We start from the raw sequence: 19,455 nt of genomic DNA, 5'->3' as shown, positions 1-19,455 counted from the left end.
ACCTCCAAGAAGCAGGAAGCTGGCAGAACAGACACACCATGGCTCCCCACATCAGTTGTGATAGGTGTGATAACCAGATCAAGCTGACCCCAGAGGTCTGTTGACCTACTGCTTCCCCTAAAGCAGTGATCATGAACTCCGATGCCTCTAGGGGCCAGGCCATCTCAGAAATGAGGAAGAGACATCAAACAGGATGCAATCAGAAGGGCAGGGGACTCTGGAGAGCTCAAATGTCCCCTGAGGTGCCATGGTTTTGTTCCACCCATAAGAAGATCATCTGAAAATGAGGTCCTTTTTAAAATTTATTTATTTGGAGGGCAATCAAAATGATACTTCAAGATGAGCCAGGAAAATCAGAGGTGGCTGTGAGATCACCTTATTCTGTCAATGGCAGTTCATTTAGAAAGGACTTATGATTTCTGTGAGCCAGTATTTTCCCACAGGCATCAAATATACAAATTCTGATTTCAAAGGGCTAATGGGAACATTTGCCTCAAGCTCCATGGAGATTTTACTGTGGGCTGGAAGTTCAAGTCCAGTGCACAGCCACTGTGAAATCTCTGCCTTCTGGGGTCATGGAGTGGTCCACAGGAGCCATGAGAGGGATGCTAAAATGCTTTTCTTGTCCTTAAACAAAATGACCCTTTACAATGTAATGGCCACAGGCTTCCTCAGTCATGACCCTCACACCCTCTAGCAACCCTCGTGGGATTGGTGGAAAGAAAAATTATACCTTAGATGCATATTTTCCAGATAGTATACCCTTCCTGGGTGGCAAGAGAAGGAAATACAGTGTCCTGTTGGGCCATTTTCTTTTTAATAATTCACATCTGTTGGGGGAAAAAAAAAGGGCTAAATTATCGAACAGTTTATACCTAGGACGTAAAGGACCTCACACTCTGATTGTTTAAGATACCAGGAGGCTCCTAAGCTGTGTGCATACACCAATCAGCTGTAGTTGGAAATGCTTTTGACCTCACACATGAACTAAACAGCAAGTGCTTCCCGAGAAGCAGGAACGAGCCTTGAAAACCAGAATGCTTCTGAAACAAGTGCTGCTAATTCCTGCTAGACAGAGCAACAAGGACCATCAAATGGAGGTTCCAGAAGCTTCCTCATTCCCCATCTGCATCTTGAGCTTGAAAACTACTCTTCCAGAAGCAAGACCCTCACCTCAACCCCTGAAATATGGGGGCTAGAACCCAGCCCTTCCCACATGCTAGATGATTGCTCTGCCACCCAGCAACACCCCCAGATCCCCCCAAGCAATCTCCTTAGTAGATTTATTCAATCTTGTACTTCTCTGTAGAAATTTTCAATAAGCCACCTTAGTAAATCTGATTTTGGTGAGCAATTAAGAACACTTGTCTCTAAATGAATCAAAAATTAAAAACCATGCATCTTTAATGGAAGCTGATTTGGAGGAACCTATCTATCTACTAAGAGAATGGTATGGATACTCTTAATTTTAAAATTTTGTTATAAAAGATAATCATTCATACCAAATCTTACCTATGCACACTACTTGGCTGTCACAACTCATCAGAAAACTGGAGTTTTTAAAAGATTTTAGAACTTAGGTTTCTCAAGCCCGTGGGTAACTGGCTTGAAACAATGAGTGCGTGGTACCCACAAGCTGATTCTGTAATTAGTCCCATTCCGACGCTGGATTGAGAAAGCATTTCTGATTGACACCATTGTTTTGGCATCAATTCTCCAGTGTTTTATTTTTAGACTTTCAAAATGTGAACATTTCACTTTCCCAGACAAAGAACTTCAAATTTTAAACAAATTACATTTAAGGAAGAGAAAAGTAACTTATGTCAAACAGGCTATGATGTTCAACGAGGTCTTGGGTGTAAAAGAGAAGAATTTCCACCATTTAGACAAAAGAGAATCAAGTCCATGTGGAAACTTGGAATCAGAACGCTTACACTTTTAAGGTTATAGGGCACTTCTGTGGGGTTTTCATTAATGAAACAGCCCAATTTAAAACTCATTTAGCATCTACTAGGAACCATCCATACATGTCCAGCACCTCCAGTCGGAACTGCCAGCAATGAAGGAATTATCTTAAATTGTAGAGTTCTTTACTGAGACTGAACATCAGTCTCATTCAGGACAAATCGGTGGCCGAATGTAGACTTTGGCCATGCCCTTCACAGAGGCTGATTCCACCCACCTTCCTGAACTACAGAAATTCCAACCAGATGAACTTTGTGAACGAGCGGAGGACACACTCTTAACTACTAGACAGGCTCTTCCAGCCCCAACACTTCCATCATCAGCATTGACTCCATGATGTTAAATTCCCTTTAGCATGAGTTCACAAAACACACCCACAGATGCTAAGGGCTGGTGACCTTCCGTGGCTGCTGCAAGGGTCTGTTCATCTATTTAGTCATCTGGTTGGTTGGCACCAGGACTCTTTGCCACAATAGCAGGAGGGAATCTCTGTAGCAGCTGAATTAGAGGCTGATCATCAATCACTAGAATAAATCCCTTCCCAGGTGGCATTTTCAGATCTTCCCATGGTCAATTCCAATGCACCTGCCTGAAGTTAGCATCTCCCATTAGTTTGTGGATCTGATCTCTGACAAGTGGGTCCAAAGTGTGATCAGGAAGGTCAGGGTCATGTGCTATTCTGATTGTATCGTAAATCCCTGAGGTTTGCTTTTATGGGGGGCATGGGCAGCGGTGTTATACTTTGAGTTGGGATTTTACCGAGCTTGGAAACAAATAGCCTTAACCACTGAGCTACCCCACGAACCCTCTTAACTTCAGGTTTTAAAGATTCTGCAAATTTTCCAATCTTGCTACCACCACTGCCCCAATGCCATGCCTGTTTTCCTTCAGCTCCCAATGGTGAGAAGCTGGCCTAACCTGGCCTAGCACAGATGCCTGGGACAGCAGACCCAGGAGCAAGAGCAAGCTAACCACTGTCCTGCTGTGTGCACAGGCCAACAGTTTCCTGCTCTCCTTCCCTCTCCTACCTGACCCCACAGGCCCCTTTCTCCATACACAACTTGAACAGACCTGAGGCTCCTTTGGGATTTTTTTGTTTGGTTTTATTGTTTTTTGGGGGGACAGCTCCATGTAGCCTAAACCAGCCTTGGCTATATAGTCAAGCATGACCTTGAACTTTGGATCTCCTTGCTTCTACCTCTGAGTGCTGACATTACAGATTTTTACCACCACGCCTGGTTTACACAGAACACAGGGATCCACCTTAGGGTTTTGTGTATTCCTGGCAAGCATTCTACCAACTGAGCTACACCCCGAGTTTGAGATTACTTTTACATGTTATGTCCCTCTTCTCTTACCTTTCACACCCCACACTGTTCCCCCTGTGCCAGATTGCTGGATTTGCCTCTGTGGTGTGTGAATGGACAGGATCTGGCTACTGCCTCTTTGGGTGAGAGAAGGGCTGTGCAACCCAAGCCAGGGTGCCTCATTTCCAAAGCCAACACATCCAGCTTGACCAGACCAAGGAAAGACCACGACCAACAGCCATAGCTGTCCATGAATCCCCAACAGGCCTCAGACAACAGGCTAGCACAAGAAATCAGGCCAGGCCTTCCTCTTCATAGGTAGCTTACCTGGCCCACCCCAGGATCAGAAGTTTGGAGACCAGGTGAGCCATTCCTGGGGAAAAAAAATCCTGGCCCAGCATATTCAAGGATGGAGGCGGCATTTTGGTTGTGAGGTGGACCCAGGAAAACCAATGAGTTGTCAGGACCGTATATGGTCTGTGAGGCATGTGTGTCCTCACACCCAAACTTGCTGCTCTGTATATACCTGGCCAATGGCAGATGACTTACGTTCATTTACCATCCTTGACATTTTCTGGATCCTACATCACCCCCAGGAACTCAGAAACCCCCTCCACTCCCCTGGAAAGGGCAGGACTAAGGCTTGACCACTTCAAGTGTTGTGACAGTAATCTTGTTTGCTTCCTTGCTTGCCATAGGACCTCTCTATTTAGTCCAGGCTGGCCAATAATTTGCTATGTAGCCCAGGGTGGCCTCAAAATCTCAATCCTCCTGCCTTGACTGAGTGCTGGAATGACCAGTGTGTGCCCTCTTGCCCTGTTCTGTAGTAAATTTTAAAAACAGTAGAAAGAAATCTGTAGTGGGTAGCTGTTCCAGCTTTGACCTGAAAGTACTACCCGCATTGAGGCTTCCGGTAACTGTCACGCCTACCTATGGCCTGCCCCTGAGGTGGGGCTGAGATGGGAGCCCTTAAGATCCAGGATCCGGATGTGCTGGTCCCTTGGTTCTTGGATGTTGGATGGTAGACCAAGCAGAGTTCTCCGGAGAACACCGCTGGACTGCACTTCACCTCTCCCGGACCCTGTAACCTATCCCTTTACTTGTTGTAAGTTACTCCCCAAAATAAACCTCCCTTTTAACTATGTGGAGTTGCCTTAATAAATCCCCCAACAGAAATCTACCAAAATGTAACCAATAGCATTAAGCATATTTCTTCTATTCTGTTCTCATTTTCAAACTGCTTTAAAAAGCGTGTTATTTTCACAATCACAGAAATTTGAGCAAGTACGTCTCGAATAAAACAACGAAACAACAAGCTGTAACCAATGTAGAAACTGCTCACTTTTGGCTGTAAAAACTGAGAGGCAAGCCTCGTTCTGGGCTCAAAGGATGCTATCTATGGTTCCACTGAACACACATGCTGTCTGTCGGCCTTACCTTCTCCTTCCCCTGCAGGCACGTTATGAGACCTGAGCCTGGTGCCCCTGTCACAGTCACAGCTGTGATTGTGGCCTGGATTACCTGCTCATGGGGACTTGGGCATATGGCACAGACATAGCAGTTCTAAGGCACAGCCACCCAGAGCATTTCCAGGGGCTGGGTGATGGGTTTGTAGGGTCCCAGGCAGGTACCTCCAGTGAAATGGCTTGGAATCCACTGGCCAAGGCTTGTTTTCTTCCCCTTCACTCTATTACATTCACAACGAGCTAGACAGGTGAGGGCTGATTTCCATTGATGCATAACATTGCGTTTCAGAGGACCGGGGATGTAGCTCAGTAGGTGGAACGCTTGCTAAGCATGCAGAAGCTCTGGGTCTCACCAGAGCACAGCACAAACCCAGGGTAGTAGTGTTCACTGACAATCCCATAACTCAGGAGGTGGAGGCAAGGGAATCAGGAGTTCAAGGTCATCCTTGACTACACAGCCAGTTCAAAGCCAGCCTAAGCTACCCAAGACCCTATCTCAAATAAAGGGGTGACGGGGAGGCCTGGAGAGAAGGCTCCGCAGTTAAGGGCATTTGTTGCTCTTGTAGAAGGCCTGATTTCAGTTCCCAGCACCCACACAGTAACTCCAAACCATCCATAACTCCGGCTCCAGGGAATCCAACACCTTCTTTTGACCAACTAGGCCATGAACGTGATGGATATTACACACACACACACACACACACACACACACACACACACACACACATGCAGGCCAAACATCATATACATAAAATAAATTTTTAAAATCTGAAAGAAATAAATTTTCAGGAGTTCTAGAATGCTGAACTCATTTCCTGGCCTTCCAGCCAGCACAGTGAGTTGCCAGCCTCTGTTGGGTCATGTGGGTTCACAGACAAACCCCAGAGTGCAAGCAAGGCACAGTTTGGTGGTTCTGCCTTAGCCCACTCACCAGGGCTTAGAATGATGTCAGTGTTGTGAGGAGAATCCCTGCGAAAACAGGTTGGTTTTGTTCTCGTCTATTAATATCAGCTATTTTGAAATGCTATTTAAGTCTCTGTTGTTTATTTGAACTGTTTTGGGGATGAGGGCTTTAGGGCAACAGGGACCGCACCCTATAGGAATCATACCTCTTAGGAAGTCGGGCATCATTCCTCTTCACAGATGCTAATAATACAGATTCATCAGCCTTCTCATTTCTCTAATGGGGAAAAGCCCATCTTTTTTAATTATTGAGGTGCTTGGGGTGGTTTACATAAGAAGGGCCCCCATAGGCTCATTTATTTGCATGCTTAGTCACCAGGGAGTGTGAATTGGGAGGTGTGGCCTTATTGGAGGAAATGTGTCACTGGGGATGGGCTTTGAGGTTTTTTGTTTTTTTTTTAATGACTTTTTAATTTTTGTTTTATGTGCATTAGTGTTTTGCCTGCATGTATGTCTGTGTGAGAATATCAGATCCCCTGGAACTGGAGTTACAGACCGTTGTGAGCTGTCATACGGGTGCTGGGAATTGAACCCGGGTCTTCTGGAAGAGCAGCCAGTGTCAACCTCTGAGCCATCTCTCCAACCCCAGGCTTTGAGGTTTTAAAAGCCCAAGCAGGCCCAGTCTCTTTGTCCGTCTGCCTCTCCCTCTCTCTCTCTCTCTCTCTCTCTCTCTCTCTCTCTCTCTCTCTCTCTTTCTCTCTCTCTCTCTCTCCCTACAGATCAGGATGCAGCTCTTAGCTACTTCTCCAGCACCACACCTACCTGCTGCCATGCTCTCTTCCATGATGATACTGGATGAAGCCCCTGAAACTGTAAACAAACCTCCAGTTGAATGCTTCCCTTTATTTAAAGAGTTGCCTTGGTCATGGTGTCTCTTCACAGGCACAGTTCAGTGACTAAGACAGTGCTCTACCCCAGTGACATATGGGTGGCTGACTCAAGAGGCCCCTCCAGTGTGATTGCAGCAGCAGCTTCGGGTCACCTTGCAGGAGACCCTTGCACTCCTGCAAGTGTGCAGCCACACCCAAAGAAATGTCTTACTATTACTTTTTCCAACCACTATATTTGGGGACTTTTCTCTCTAGCATTAGCGAAGACACATTACCAAATGTTAAAACGGGAATCTGCCAAGTGCAACAGCAAGAGCAGAAAAAATATTATTAAAAGCGGGTATAAACTCTCTACCTACACCCGCGCTGTTGCAGGGTTCACCCGCAGGCGGGAAGGCACGACTTCTGGTTCTCTTGCAGGCAGAAGGCTGGGTGTGTGTGTGTGTGTGTGTGTGTGTGTGTGTGTGTGTGTGTGTGTGTGTGACTGTAGGTTTCTATCCTGTCTGACATTCTAACTGAAAAGCTAAGGACGCAGGCTTGGAAGAAAGTCCCAGCCTGTGCCCTTGTCCCGGTACCCAGGACACCATTGATCTTCTCTGCCAGCCCGGGAACCTCCTTCCCAGAGATCATCCCATCTGGAGTGACATTGCAGCCCAGCACATTAACACTCTAACTATTTAGAGAGTGCAGGGGAGGACTCTCGAGCCCTTCCACAGATAATTAAAACACAGAGAGAAAAGAAATATGAAATAAACAAAACAAAAAAAAAACAAGCTCAAGGCTCCAAGGGGGTTCTGAATAACATCTTCCCCGTTAAACAATTTTAAGAATTCCATAATTCAAAAAGCAGCCCCACACTTTCTCTCCCACACAAACACGCTCTTTATTAAGCCACACTCCAGCAGCGGCAGGATCTCTCTGCCTGTCTTCCTTCCTGCAGCAGCTCCATCCACAAAGGGTGTCATCGCCACAGCCACAAGCCATCAGGGGCTGGGAGCTGGCCACCAGTTAACAGGGAAGAGACGCCCAGAGGGAGGATCCTGCAGGACGCAGTCACCTCCTAAGCACACCACCCTAGGAGCTAGGTGTAGCTTCAGGAGACACCCAAGTGTTCATTCCAGCTCTGATGCTTCTCAGGCAACACATTCCCAGTAGCTTTCCTGGTGTGACAGAACCAGAACGAGATAACTATATCCCACGATATCATTTTTTAAAATCACTGAGAACCACATTTCTAAGAGATCAAAGGGGCTGGGGGGGAGGGATACTCAGTGGTAGACTGCTTCCCTAGCATGCTTGAGGCTTTGTGTTCAATTCCCAGAACCATAAAGTAAAGAAAGATAAGATCCTATCAGTTAACTGCTGAGCCATGGAAAAGAAACAACAAAGAATCACCCAACAGTAAAAAGCAAACAAGTCTCCCCTTCCTCCACAGAATCGTCCAGTTTTATAGTAGAGAGCCATGAAGATCCTGGGAACCGAGGAAGGGAAGCAAGAGAGAGCATAGATGAAAGCCAGCCATCAGGCTAGCCTGCGTGGCCATCAGCTTTGGTTTGCGGACGCTTGCTTTTGCAGCGGTCAGTGGTGAATGCAGAGACTCATAACTGGTCCCAGGGCTGAGATAAGATGACGGTCAAATACACAGCCACAAATGGGACAGCTCTGTTTCACCCCCTCCAAGACTCAGACACCATCACCCAAGAGCTGGAGAAAAGCGGGCACCGATGTGGAGTGCCAACCTCTGGCATGACCAAGTCGGTTGCATTCACAGCAGCTGTGGGTGCCCGCACAAGGTCAGGTCCATTAACATCCTGTCATGGAAGCCCCAGGATGCCCTGATCCTCTACAAGGATGGTTGCCAAGAGAAGGAGATTCCTGGTAAGATACCCATCCATACTTCTGTGATCAAACCTCTACCCACACTCCTGTAAGCAACCCTAGTGAAACCCATAAGGATACACACACACATGCATACATGCACACACATACATATATGCACACTACACACATGCACACACACGAGAAAGAGGGTCATGAATGCACAAGTGGGTCTCACTAGAAAGAGGAAGGAGATCAGCAGGAAGGGGGAAGGGAAAGATAGCATGATGGAGTAGGTGAATATGATCAAAATACATGATGTACATGTATGAAAATGCTATAATAAAACTTGGCATTATGTATAGTATGTATAATTATTACATGCTATCAAGAAGAAAGTCATGCAAAAGGGCCCCACTTCTCTGCCTCCTGTCCACCCTGACATCACTCACTCTGCCTTGATGGACAGAAACTTCAGGTTACCTCCTGAGCCTCAGGAAGCCCCCATGGAGGCTTGGTATCCTCAAACCTTGTGTCCCTGGACCTGGCTAGAATCTAAGTCTGGGATCTGGCAGAGACACCCTGAGCGCATGATGGCTCTGGGCATTGGCACCCTTCTCAGTCGGGGGTGGGGAGCAGTATCTGACTGCCCAGAGCTCCAGATCTCTAGTAGAAGACAGGCCTGTGGCAGGAACCCCTCAGCGACTGTCTCACCCCAAGCACTGTCTGAATAGACTTGATCAGTTGTCTAGACCAGCCAGGCCAGTGAGTTTGAATATTTCATTAAACTTCGATAATTTCCCCGAAGAAAAAGAAAACCCCATCCAAGAAGACAAAAGCTAAAACCATCCGTGTAGAGACAGGAGGAAGTAGAAATGATTGACAGAAAGGAGCTAGCAGACCAAGTGAAGGAAGGAGGGAGACGGGATGGATGATGACTGGGAAGAGAAGAGAGGGAGACGACAAAGTGCTGAGAGAGAGAGAGAGAGAGAGAGAGAGAGAGAGAGAGAGAGAGAGACCAGACGGTGAAGGGAGCAGGTGTCTCAGTCTCCATGGAGGAAACAGGAGAGAATCCCGCCTCTCACATTGAGCTGCTCATTTGGAGTGTGAAGAACCACATGGCCATTTTGAACATGCCGGTAGGTTTCTCTGCTCATTTTCCCCAACCGTACATGCTCACTGTCTCAACATATACCACAATTAAGAGGTCATGGGGCAAACATTTATTTCACCTACAGCATGGAGATACCTTCTCAAGGTCTGGGGAAGGGGCTCAGTTGAGAGAGTGTTTGCCTCCCATGAACAAAGCCCTGGACTCCATCCCCTGAATCACAGAGAACTCAGTGTGGTCCTGCACAACTGTGACCCTAGCACCCAGGTGCTGGAGGGTGGAAAGTTGACAGGCATCCTTGAAGCCAGCCTGGGCTGCATGCGACCCTTTTCAAGGAGCCAGAAGAGGGAAAGAGAAAAAAATAGGAACTGGAGTGATGGTTCAGCCTGAGGACCCGGGTTCAGATCCCAAGCTCTCATGTAAATGTCAGGAGGGCACAGCAACACCCCTGTAGTCTCAGTGCTCGGGAAAGCAGAGATGGGAGATCCACAGGGCAAGCTGGTTAGCCAGCCCAGCCCACCAGTGAGCTCTGGGTTCAGTCGAGAGGCTGCCTCAACACATAAGGAGATGAACCATCAAGACACCAATGACAAGCTGGCCTTCACGTGCATCAGTCCTCAAGCATGCAAACACATATCCACATCACACCCAGAGAGAGGGAAGGAGGGGGAGAGGGAGGGAGGGAGGGAGGGAGGAAAGGAGAGAGAGGGGGAACAAGCGATCCACCATTTTGCTACTGATCCTATGAGTCAAACCCCGGCTGACTCTTGGGATGGACACAGGTCTCACATCTACCAGTCACACCGCAGACCACCTCAGTGGCTGAGAACTCGTTTGCTCAGTGACTGAAGCCAATCCTGCAGTCTGAGACAGGAAAGGGCACAGTGGCCGAAACCCTTCTCTCCCAAGCTTGAGGACCAAAGTTCAGATTCCCAGAACCCATAGAAATGCCAGCCCACTCTGATTCTGCCTCTAAAGGCAGAGACGGGATCTGCAGAGCAACCTGGTTAGCCCTATCAACAAGCTCGGAGTTCGATTGAGAGACCCTTCTCCAATGAATTAGGTGGAAAAGCAACTGAGAATGAGTCTACCTACATCAGGCTTGGGCCTCCACCCACACCACACCACACACACACACACACACACACACACACACACACGCACGCACGCACGCACGCACGCACGCACGCACGCACGCACACACACAAAGAACAAATACTTTAAGTCCAGTTAACAAATATTCACTGAGCCTCCACAATGCTGAACAGGACGGAGCCCTCCTGCTACAGGACCTTCTGTTCAACAGGAAGTAACACTAGCAAGCCTCCAGCAAGCAGGAAGAGGCTGGGAATCACTACATGAGTAGCAGGAACCAGGCTGGGCCGCCAGGCAGATAGATGGCAGGGCAGTGTGAACCAGGCTCTGAGGAGCAGGCATTGGAGCTGGGTGCTCCAGGGTAGTTGAATTGAGGCAGCCCCGGGGGGTAGATCCAGAGAGGACCGAGCGGAGGAAACTGTGACTCAGAGCCAAGGGCAAACACAAGGGATCTCGCTGGAAAGCAGCTGGTGAGAGGAGGGGGGGTCACTGAGGTCACTGTGCAGAGGCCTTCACTCCATACCGCACCGCACCAAGCAGGAAAGACATGGGATCAGAAGGATCTGACCAAAAAAGGGAGGTTGTGAAGGAAACATGTGTGGGCGTGACAGACAGCCATCCCTGGGACTGTGACACTGTGCCGAGTCAGCACAGCCCCAGGGGTTCAAGAGCTGACTCAAGAGAGGAAGGTGAGGGCAGGAAACCCCCTGGGTGGACCTGGGGACAGGACACAGTGCCCCCACTCAGCTATAACTACAGGCCCAATCATAGCGCTCCAACACACCCAGACTGGACCCTTCTTAAGTGTCAAGGTCATAAAAGACCTGGGGAACTGACCCAGATTAAAGAAACCAAGAGAGAGACATCACTGAGCCAGAGGCGGGACGATCAAAAGTTCCAGGTCAACTAGGCTACTTGGGAGACCCTCTCAGAAGGAAGGGAGGGAGAGAGAGGGGGATAGCTAGAGCCATACAACACTAACCGGAGGAGCCCGGCATGGCGGCTCACTCCTGTAATCCCAGCATGTGAGAAGCTACGGCAGGAGGACAGCTGTGAGTTTTGAGACCAGCCTGGGAATAAGATCTTATCTGAAAAAGGGGAGAGGGCAGGTAAAGGCACTTGCTGTGAAGTCTGGTAACGTGAGTTCAATCCCCGGGCCCTACCTGGTAGAGAGAGAAAAGTGGCCTGCTCAGCAAGAGGGAGATTGTAAGAGACAGAGCTTCTGGGGGGCCGCCATGAGAGTCTGCCTCCTAGTAACGTCAGAAGCGACACCCATGAAGTCTCACCAACACGACTGCGTAGACATGAGCTGAACGAGGACAACGACAACAGAGATGCTAAAGTGGACGGGGAAGCCCATGAGGCCTCAGCCCTATGCAAAGAACCATGGGCAACTAAGGAATGCCGAGGGTGGGAGAAATAGTCTGCCCCAGGGAAAAGCACGCCAGTTGGTTATCCAATACCAAATGGTCAGCCCTGAAAATATACATACAAGTAACAGCATATAGACTGAGCAGGTTGTATTTAAGAATATAAATGTATGAATATATGCGTATACACACACACACACACACACATATGCATGCGCACACCCACACTACAAAAATGGATTGTTTTAAACCCTAGATTGGATCCTGACCCCTAAACCGAATCCTTTTAAAAAGGATCTTCCTCCTCTTCTGTATAAAGATGCTATTAGGACGCCTGACTAATACCTGTAGATTAGAGAATAACACTGATTCAAACTTAATTCCTTGATTTTGACAACTGCTGTATAAGAAAATGTCCTTTGAAAAGAAGACGGAAATACGTGCTTGAATATTTGGGACAGTACAGGTACATTTTCTCCTTGTTGCTCTGACACAGTGCAGGAGAAATTACAAGCTAAGTGTGTGTCTCTACACACACATCCACAAATAGATGCAAAGAGAGAGTGGGAGAAAGTGCCAGAAAGATAAAACAAGTGTGGTTGAAAGTTAATATTTATAGAATGCAGCTAAAAGAGAGATCAGAACTTTTCAGTTTATTGTTGAAGCATTTCCATAAATCTGAATCAGTTTAAGATTTAAAAAAATTTAAAGGGGAAGGAAATTGTTAAGGAAGCCAGGGTGATAAAACAGCCGTGTCAGGGACCTGAGCCAAGCAGAGGTGGGAGGGAGGGCGGGCTGGGTCTGATGTCCAGAGCCCCTGTCTCAGCTCTGTCCCTAAGAACTGCCTTGAGTTATCCTGCGTCCCCTCTACTTCAATCTCTTCATCCACAAAACAAGGGTAAGAAGTGTTGGCCTCGGAGCGAGAGCATCCGTTCCCACTGGGGCACGGGAAGGTGGGATCTGAGTTGGCACTGAGTCTGGGGAGGAGAAAAGAGAAGGCCAGGAAGGGAAGAGGGAAAAAAAACAAAACCAAACAAACAAACATACAAAAAATCCAAGTTTGGACCGAGTCCCCACAGCTAGGGGCCAGCAAGAAAAGTCACCAAATGAGGGATGAGTGGGACCTGCAGAGACAGGGCACGAAGACAGAAAGGGCGGCACAGGAGGAGGGCAGCAGGGCACCAATCAGGGAGAAGGGCAGAGGGGAGGCTCAGTTCTGCAGCCAAGACTCCTCTAGGGAGCCCTGTGAGGAGGCAGTTTCCACAGAAAGATAAAGGAGGTGCCCCATCAAAGGAGAAAAGCTCACTGAGCGCAGCAGAGCAGCTGATCCAGCTTCAGCACCGGCTCTGCCCTCCCCACACAACAGCCAACAGCTCCCTGTGGCTATTCCAATTGAGTTTAAGTTCATTTAAAATCCACATCCATGGAAGACTCAGTTCAAGCCACGAGTGGCAGAACATGCCTCCATCTCAGCCCTTAGGAGGCTGAGGCAGGAGGATTGTGAATTCAAACATAGCCCTGGCTGAACAGCAAGACCCTGTCTCAAAAATAAGTAAATAAAAGAATAAAAAATCCAGGTCCTTGGATGAACTAGTCCCATTCTGTGAGCTCCGTAACCGCATATGGCTGGTAACTGCCATCACTTCCTTCACTAGAGAAGGTTCTAGTGGACAGAATGGAGACTCTAACAACGCTTCTTAAAGGAAGGATGGGTTGACTGTTTGAAGGAAAGACATCTGGGGCAGAGGAAGGAGGGAGCATAAACAGGCAAAATGAGCGTGAGAAATGGAACAAGATCCCAACGTGGCAGGCAAAGCCAGTGTGAAGGAGTGGGAGTGTAGAATGGGTTTAGGCTAGACTTCGGACAGACACGGAGCTGTTCCTGAATTTCAGACCAAAGACATAAGGACATGGGAGACAGAGAAGGAAATACTTGGAAGTGCAAAGGAGGGTCCAGTGGGATTTACATTGGGGGAGGGCGGTAACGGAGAACGTGGATGCTCTCCATCTTATCTGTCAAAGGCCACTTTCTGAAAGGGAACCTGGAGCTGAAGGGATAGAGAGCCATGGCACAGAGCCAAGTGGATGCCGTCTGAGTTCATGAAGAATAGAATTCTTGTGTCTCATAGAAAAGCAAGCCTTCGTGAAATTAAAGCCCCCATCAATTTAAAATGGAACCAGTCCAAAGGTCTTTGGGACTTTCTCCTGGATAACTTGGCAGGCTGGGAGAAGAAAATACAGACACTGAGGGTTGGAGACTGGAACCCAAGGAGTCCAAGGCTGACAGCGTGGCGCATGCCTTTAATCCCAGCACTCTGGAGGCAGAGGCAGGCAGATCTCCGAATTTGAGGGTAGCCTGGTCTACATAGTGAGCTCCAGGCTAGCCAGGCTACATAGTGAGACCCTGACTCAAAAAAAAAAAAAAAAAAAGTCAAAGTCAACATGTCAAGACCAAACACGTGGAGACCTGAAGATGGACTGAAGCATGACAATGCCAGGGAGGAAGGGCTGGAGTCCTCGGTGATGGGGTGATGGTGAAAGCCGGGACAGGAGGTGGACAGAATTCGTGAAGAGGGAAGAAGCCCAAGTCCCGCCTGGCGCTTTCCTAAAAGTGGGAAACTGCAGACTCAGCACACCTGCGGTCCCAGTGGGAAGGAAAATGGTCAAGGCTGAGCCACAGGGGTCAAGGCTGAGCCACAGGGGTCAAGGCTGAGCCACAGGGGTCAAGGCTGAGCCACAGGGGTCAAGGCTGAGCCACAGGGGTCAAGGCTGCCGCACTGCAAGGTCATTGAGTGGGGCCACAGGGGTCTGACTGAGGTCACTAAGTGGGTCAAGTCTTGAGGTAAACCCAAAGTCACCAGCAAGGCCAGCAGAGCAGAGAATGAATCCAGGTGCTCACGGGTCTGTGTTCATGACTTCTTCCTGACCACAGGTGAAGTGGTTTCCCTGCCTGAGTGAGCATCAAGCCAGCTGTTTTCCCTCCTCCCTTCTTTTTTCTCTTTTTAGGCAAAACAAACAAACAAAAAAGAAAAAAAAAGCTTTTTTGTCTTTAATTGTGTGTCTCAGTACATTTGTGTAAGTCAGAAGATGACTCAGGATTGTCAGTCTTTTCTTGTACCGTGTAGATTCTGAGGCTCAAGGTCAGGTTGTCAGTCCTGGTGACAGACAGGTGCCTTTACCTGCTGGACTGTCTTGCTGACCTAATCCTTGTTTTTTACAGAAAGTGTTCTGTTTGGTTGACTGGTTTGGGTTTTTAAGGTCTTAAACCATCCTAATGACTCCATTTTGACTTTTGAGAGAGTCTAAATGAGCCTGTCTTCTTCAAAATGTGCCTGGCACTTCTGAAGAACCACCAGGTTTGGGAAGGGCTAAGCCAGAAACACAAGGAGAGACTTGAGGCCAAAAAGACAGTACCACATTCTTAGAGTTAGTGGCTTGGAGGCGACATCAAGGAGCCAGGACAAGGTCATCCTAGCTCTATGAGTGGACCCCAGAAAGGGGTATCCTGGGGGGAAGTTGTGTTCTCAGACTCTGGTAGAAGGGAGAAAGAGGAGATGAGCTCAGAGACAGAAAAATGAAAATACAGAAGTGTGGCTGCAAGAAACAACAAAGGAGAGACACTGAGTGGCAGGAGAGCCACACGCATTAGCAGCCACAGAGACAGGAGGATGAGTCCTTTGCTGATGGAGGCTCTAAGGTCGAGGTCTTGTGGTTCACTAAAGGGCTGTAGGCTCAGTTGACAGAATTCCTGGGCAACAAGGATTTTTGTATTTGTATGACAGATTTCTAATAGGTAACGCATTAAGCTCTCCAAGCCCTCAGGTAGGCATGCTGGCAGAAGTTTGCTCATTAACTGAAAACTTGGCCTCCCAGCCTACCTTTTTACACAGAGGAAGTCAGATTCCCATGAATATCAAGAGTATCCTTGAAACACAAAGTCAGAGACATCTCAATCGTCCAGTGACAGGAATCCTGGGCACCCCTTGCACCCCCTTAGAGGACAGAGAAGTTTATGGATGGAAAATATGGAAAACGGCCTCCTTGTCAGTTTTAGTATCAGCCAGTTCTAAAATTAGAAGAAATACCACAGCCTATAAGTCACCTCTACACACACACACACACACACACACACACACACACACACACACACACCAAGACAGATACAATGTACGTTTCTTAATAAAGAACATATTTACTCTCAGAAACCGAATTCGTTAATTTTCATTACACTTATTTGTTTAGCTTGTGTGCCTTGTGTGGGTGTGGAGGTCAGAGAACAACTTTGTAGGGGTAGGATGGTTCTCTCCTTTTACAGTGTGGGTTCCGGAGATCAAACTCAGGTCACCAAGCTTGGTGGCAAGGACATTACCCCACTGAGCCATCTTGTCAGCCCCACCAGCACCACCACCAACCTTTAAAGAGCAAATGTAAATGTTTGCCCCTGCTTCTAAGAGATTCCCCCTGCAGAACCAAACCAGTGCGGCATTATTTCTGTGCAATAATCTCTAACGCCAGCACACACCGACTTTAAGCTGAGTGCACGCATGCGCGTGACACACACACACACACACACACACACACACACACACACACAGCTTCTGCACATTGAAGAAATGACTCACTTAATTTGCCACTGCCTGCCACTACTGGGTTTTGATTTTACCTGTTCAGACACAAAGTTTCCTATCAGATCAACTACAGAAAAGAAGTATTCAGTAGCTTGAGCCTGAAATGGGTTTAGGACTTTAGGGCACCAATGAAATTTTAATCTGTGCCTTTTAACGAGCCTCTCTGGACCATAGAGTATTCCCTCCATAATCTTCCATAAAATGGTAACATCTCTTGCCACTTTGGGAGCCAGCTCATTGGAAACCCCTTGCATAATAAACATGGTTAAGTCTTACATACCCAGAGGGGCCTTTCTTTCCTCAGCTCACAGTACCAGCAAAACAGCCTTGTGCTGCAACTGAAGAGAACCCGAGAACCCGCGGGGGAGCAATGTGGCTAACCCACCCAAGGTCACTCAGCTGGGACTGGGGATGATAGACTTGTCCTCGTCCTGGCAAACTCTGCACACCCCTGGCTCGCCTCAAACAGTCCCTCGGGGGGCTCTGCCGTCTGCTAGCTTGCAGCCCCCGCGAAGATGCAATGCCACTTGCGCTCTGTGCCCAACTTCAGCCCTGCGCGTCAGCATGCAGTTAACCCTCTCGCGTCCAGAGTGTCACACGGGGCACGCGCAGCTTCCCCCCCCCCCCTCACCCTCCTCTCCCTAGCACTATCCCATGCCTATCCATGGAGTGGTTGCTCCAAGGTCATATCGACGGTCCCTGCGGGAGCAACCGCTGCTTGGATCCAGAGGATCCCCGGCCGCGTGGGGAGGAGAGGCACCCCTGGAGACTCACCCGCGCGCGGATCGGGCACGCCGCGGCTGCCCATGTCGTCGCTGGCGCTCTGGGTGCGGTGGCCGCGAGCGCGGGGCTGTGCGGGGCGAACCCGGCTACGGGCCCGCGCTCCAGTCAGCGCGCGCGCGGCCCGGCCCGGGGTTCGCGGCTCCCCCCACCCGGGAAGGGCGCGAGCCGCCGCGCGCCGCCCAGAGCCGCTTCCGGGCGCGTTGCCTGGACGCGGTTGCCGTGGCAGCCCGAGCTGGAGGCTTTCCCCGCGCGCCCGCGCCCAGCCCGCCGGCGCCCCTCCTCCCGCCGCGTTCCCACACCCAAAATAGCCTTTCCGCGGCGCCGCGGGTCCCCACCCAGTCCGCAGCAGGGAGCTGGCGGGCGGGGACTTGCTTACAGGAACCTCAATCTTGTCGTAGGGCGCGTCGACTTGGAGGCAGAGATAGGTGTAGAGGATGCTTGAGTGAGAGCCCAGCCTTCCAGGTCGCAAAGTCATCCGTCACCCTCCCCGGAATCCTAGCATCCCTTACGTGCCAAGCCTCATTCCCACCAAAATAGTTATCCGCGCTCTCCACCTCAAACTGAGGAGAAGTTAGGGGTGAGACCACAGTCTGGTAAACAGCTCCCTCCGTCGCCCCACCTGCACAGGTGATGGAACCCTCCAGGCGACCAGTGTCTATGAGGGAATCACCGTGCCTCCCGCATATCGGCCTGAGAGACAGGACCCCGGGAAGAATGCTAGCTGCACTGCTTTTCATCCCATCCCTCCTACCTTCTGTCGAGCTCCCAGAGAGTCCTGTCTCTGCCCTCCTTCCCAATCGGTGTTGGATTCTCAGCAGGATCCACTCACAATTATGCTTCCTCTCCGTGGGTGGGATTTAAGCGGAGTGGGGGATCCTACCTTTGCTCGCCTCACTGCGTCTGGTTCTTAGCTCTTACGTAGAGGCACGAGCTTCCCCGGGGCAGGTGTTCCCGTCTTGCGGCCCCCTAGCCCTCTCAGCCCCCCAATTCAGGGGAAGCGGGGAAGAACTCGTGCTATGCAGCCACTTGGACAGGTCTGGTCTCGGAATCCTCGATCCTGTAGTCATTTGTGTGTGGTCTTGGGTGTTCTGCAATTTCCTCGCCTGTAGAGTAATAAGTCCCCCCAACACACACACACACACACGGACACACACGGACACACACGGACACGGACACGGACACACAAACACACACGGACACGGACACACAGCTAATGAATATAGCATTCATTCAGCCGACAGTATTTCTTGAATGTCTGCCAAGTGCTACAAACTATGCTTTATCGCTAAGGCGAAATGGAGAAGATGAAGATGGAGGAGGAGAAGGGGAGAGGACTGTGCTCTTCTCCTGGTCATTACAGCCTAAAACACATTCATTAGTCACATGTTAAAAAAAACAAAAAACAAAAAACAAAAACAAAACTGGTGACCAAGAGGGCCACGGCTTTGAGTAGTGTCTCAGGGAGATCTGACCTAACATTGTTCCTTTAGTGTAATGATTTTTCTTTCCATGGTACCTGATACACAGTCGGTAAATGCGTATTGGATTCAATCCTGTGGCAGAAGGATCTCTGGGAATTTCCACCATTTAAGACACGTTTGAGGAGGATAAGGAGATAACTCAGTCGATAAAGTACTTGCCTTACAGGCATGAGGACTTGTGTTCTATCCTCAGAACCCACATTTTTTAAAAAAAAGTCAGCACTCACGTAGTGCACAAATCCTCATGCAGGCTCCCACACAGGCACAAAATAAGTAAATATGGTGAAGCCAGACATGGGAATTTGGTATGCACTTGTAACTCAAGAGCTGGGGAAGCAGAGATAGGCAGGTAGATCAGGACTCATTGGTCCTAGCTTTCTGGGCCAGTTCGAAGCCAATGAGAGACCCGGTCTCAAAAAGGTGGACGGACAGTGCCACAGTGTCCGGAAAAACACAGCTGTTACCATGAAGTGCCGGTACCCATCACAGTGAGGCCACAGATGGCTCAGATACCTGTTCCCACAGGCTGCCTCCCAGTATAGGGAGTGCCTTCAGACACACACAGGACAGTCTGGCCCTGGGCGTCTCTGGTTCCTCCTCCCTCCTTCCCACTCCCCTCCTTCCCTATCCTGCTTCAT

General features: G+C 49.2%; 1 protein-coding gene across 3 annotated transcripts in view; it reads right to left on the bottom strand.

Annotated features, from left to right (window-relative positions):
* Fam81a (family with sequence similarity 81 member A) overlaps window positions 1-18,155 on the bottom strand; it is a 51,527-nt gene extending 33,372 nt beyond the window's left edge. The window contains exons 1-2 of one of the 3 annotated variants that reach the window (XM_028865847.2): window positions 18,088-18,155; window positions 734-830 (exon numbers count right to left, since the gene is read on the bottom strand). In XM_028865847.2, coding sequence (XP_028721680.1) covers window positions 734-744 — 11 coding nt within the window. In that variant the 5' untranslated portion in view covers window positions 745-830; window positions 18,088-18,155. Of the gene's footprint in view, window positions 1-733; window positions 831-16,833; window positions 17,084-17,327; window positions 17,487-18,087 lie in introns of those variants that run through there. The other 2 variants (XM_028865844.2, XM_028865854.2) reach the window with 2 other exon arrangements.
* Window positions 18,156-19,455: the final 1,300 nt, after the last annotated feature.

This window comes from Peromyscus leucopus, chromosome 7 (genome assembly GCF_004664715.2).
Source record: "Peromyscus leucopus breed LL Stock chromosome 7, UCI_PerLeu_2.1, whole genome shotgun sequence".
In the NCBI taxonomy this organism is placed as follows: Eukaryota; Metazoa; Chordata; class Mammalia; order Rodentia; family Cricetidae; genus Peromyscus; species Peromyscus leucopus.
Note: the sequence above shows the minus strand (reverse complement) of the source record. Positions and strands in the feature narration are given on the sequence as shown.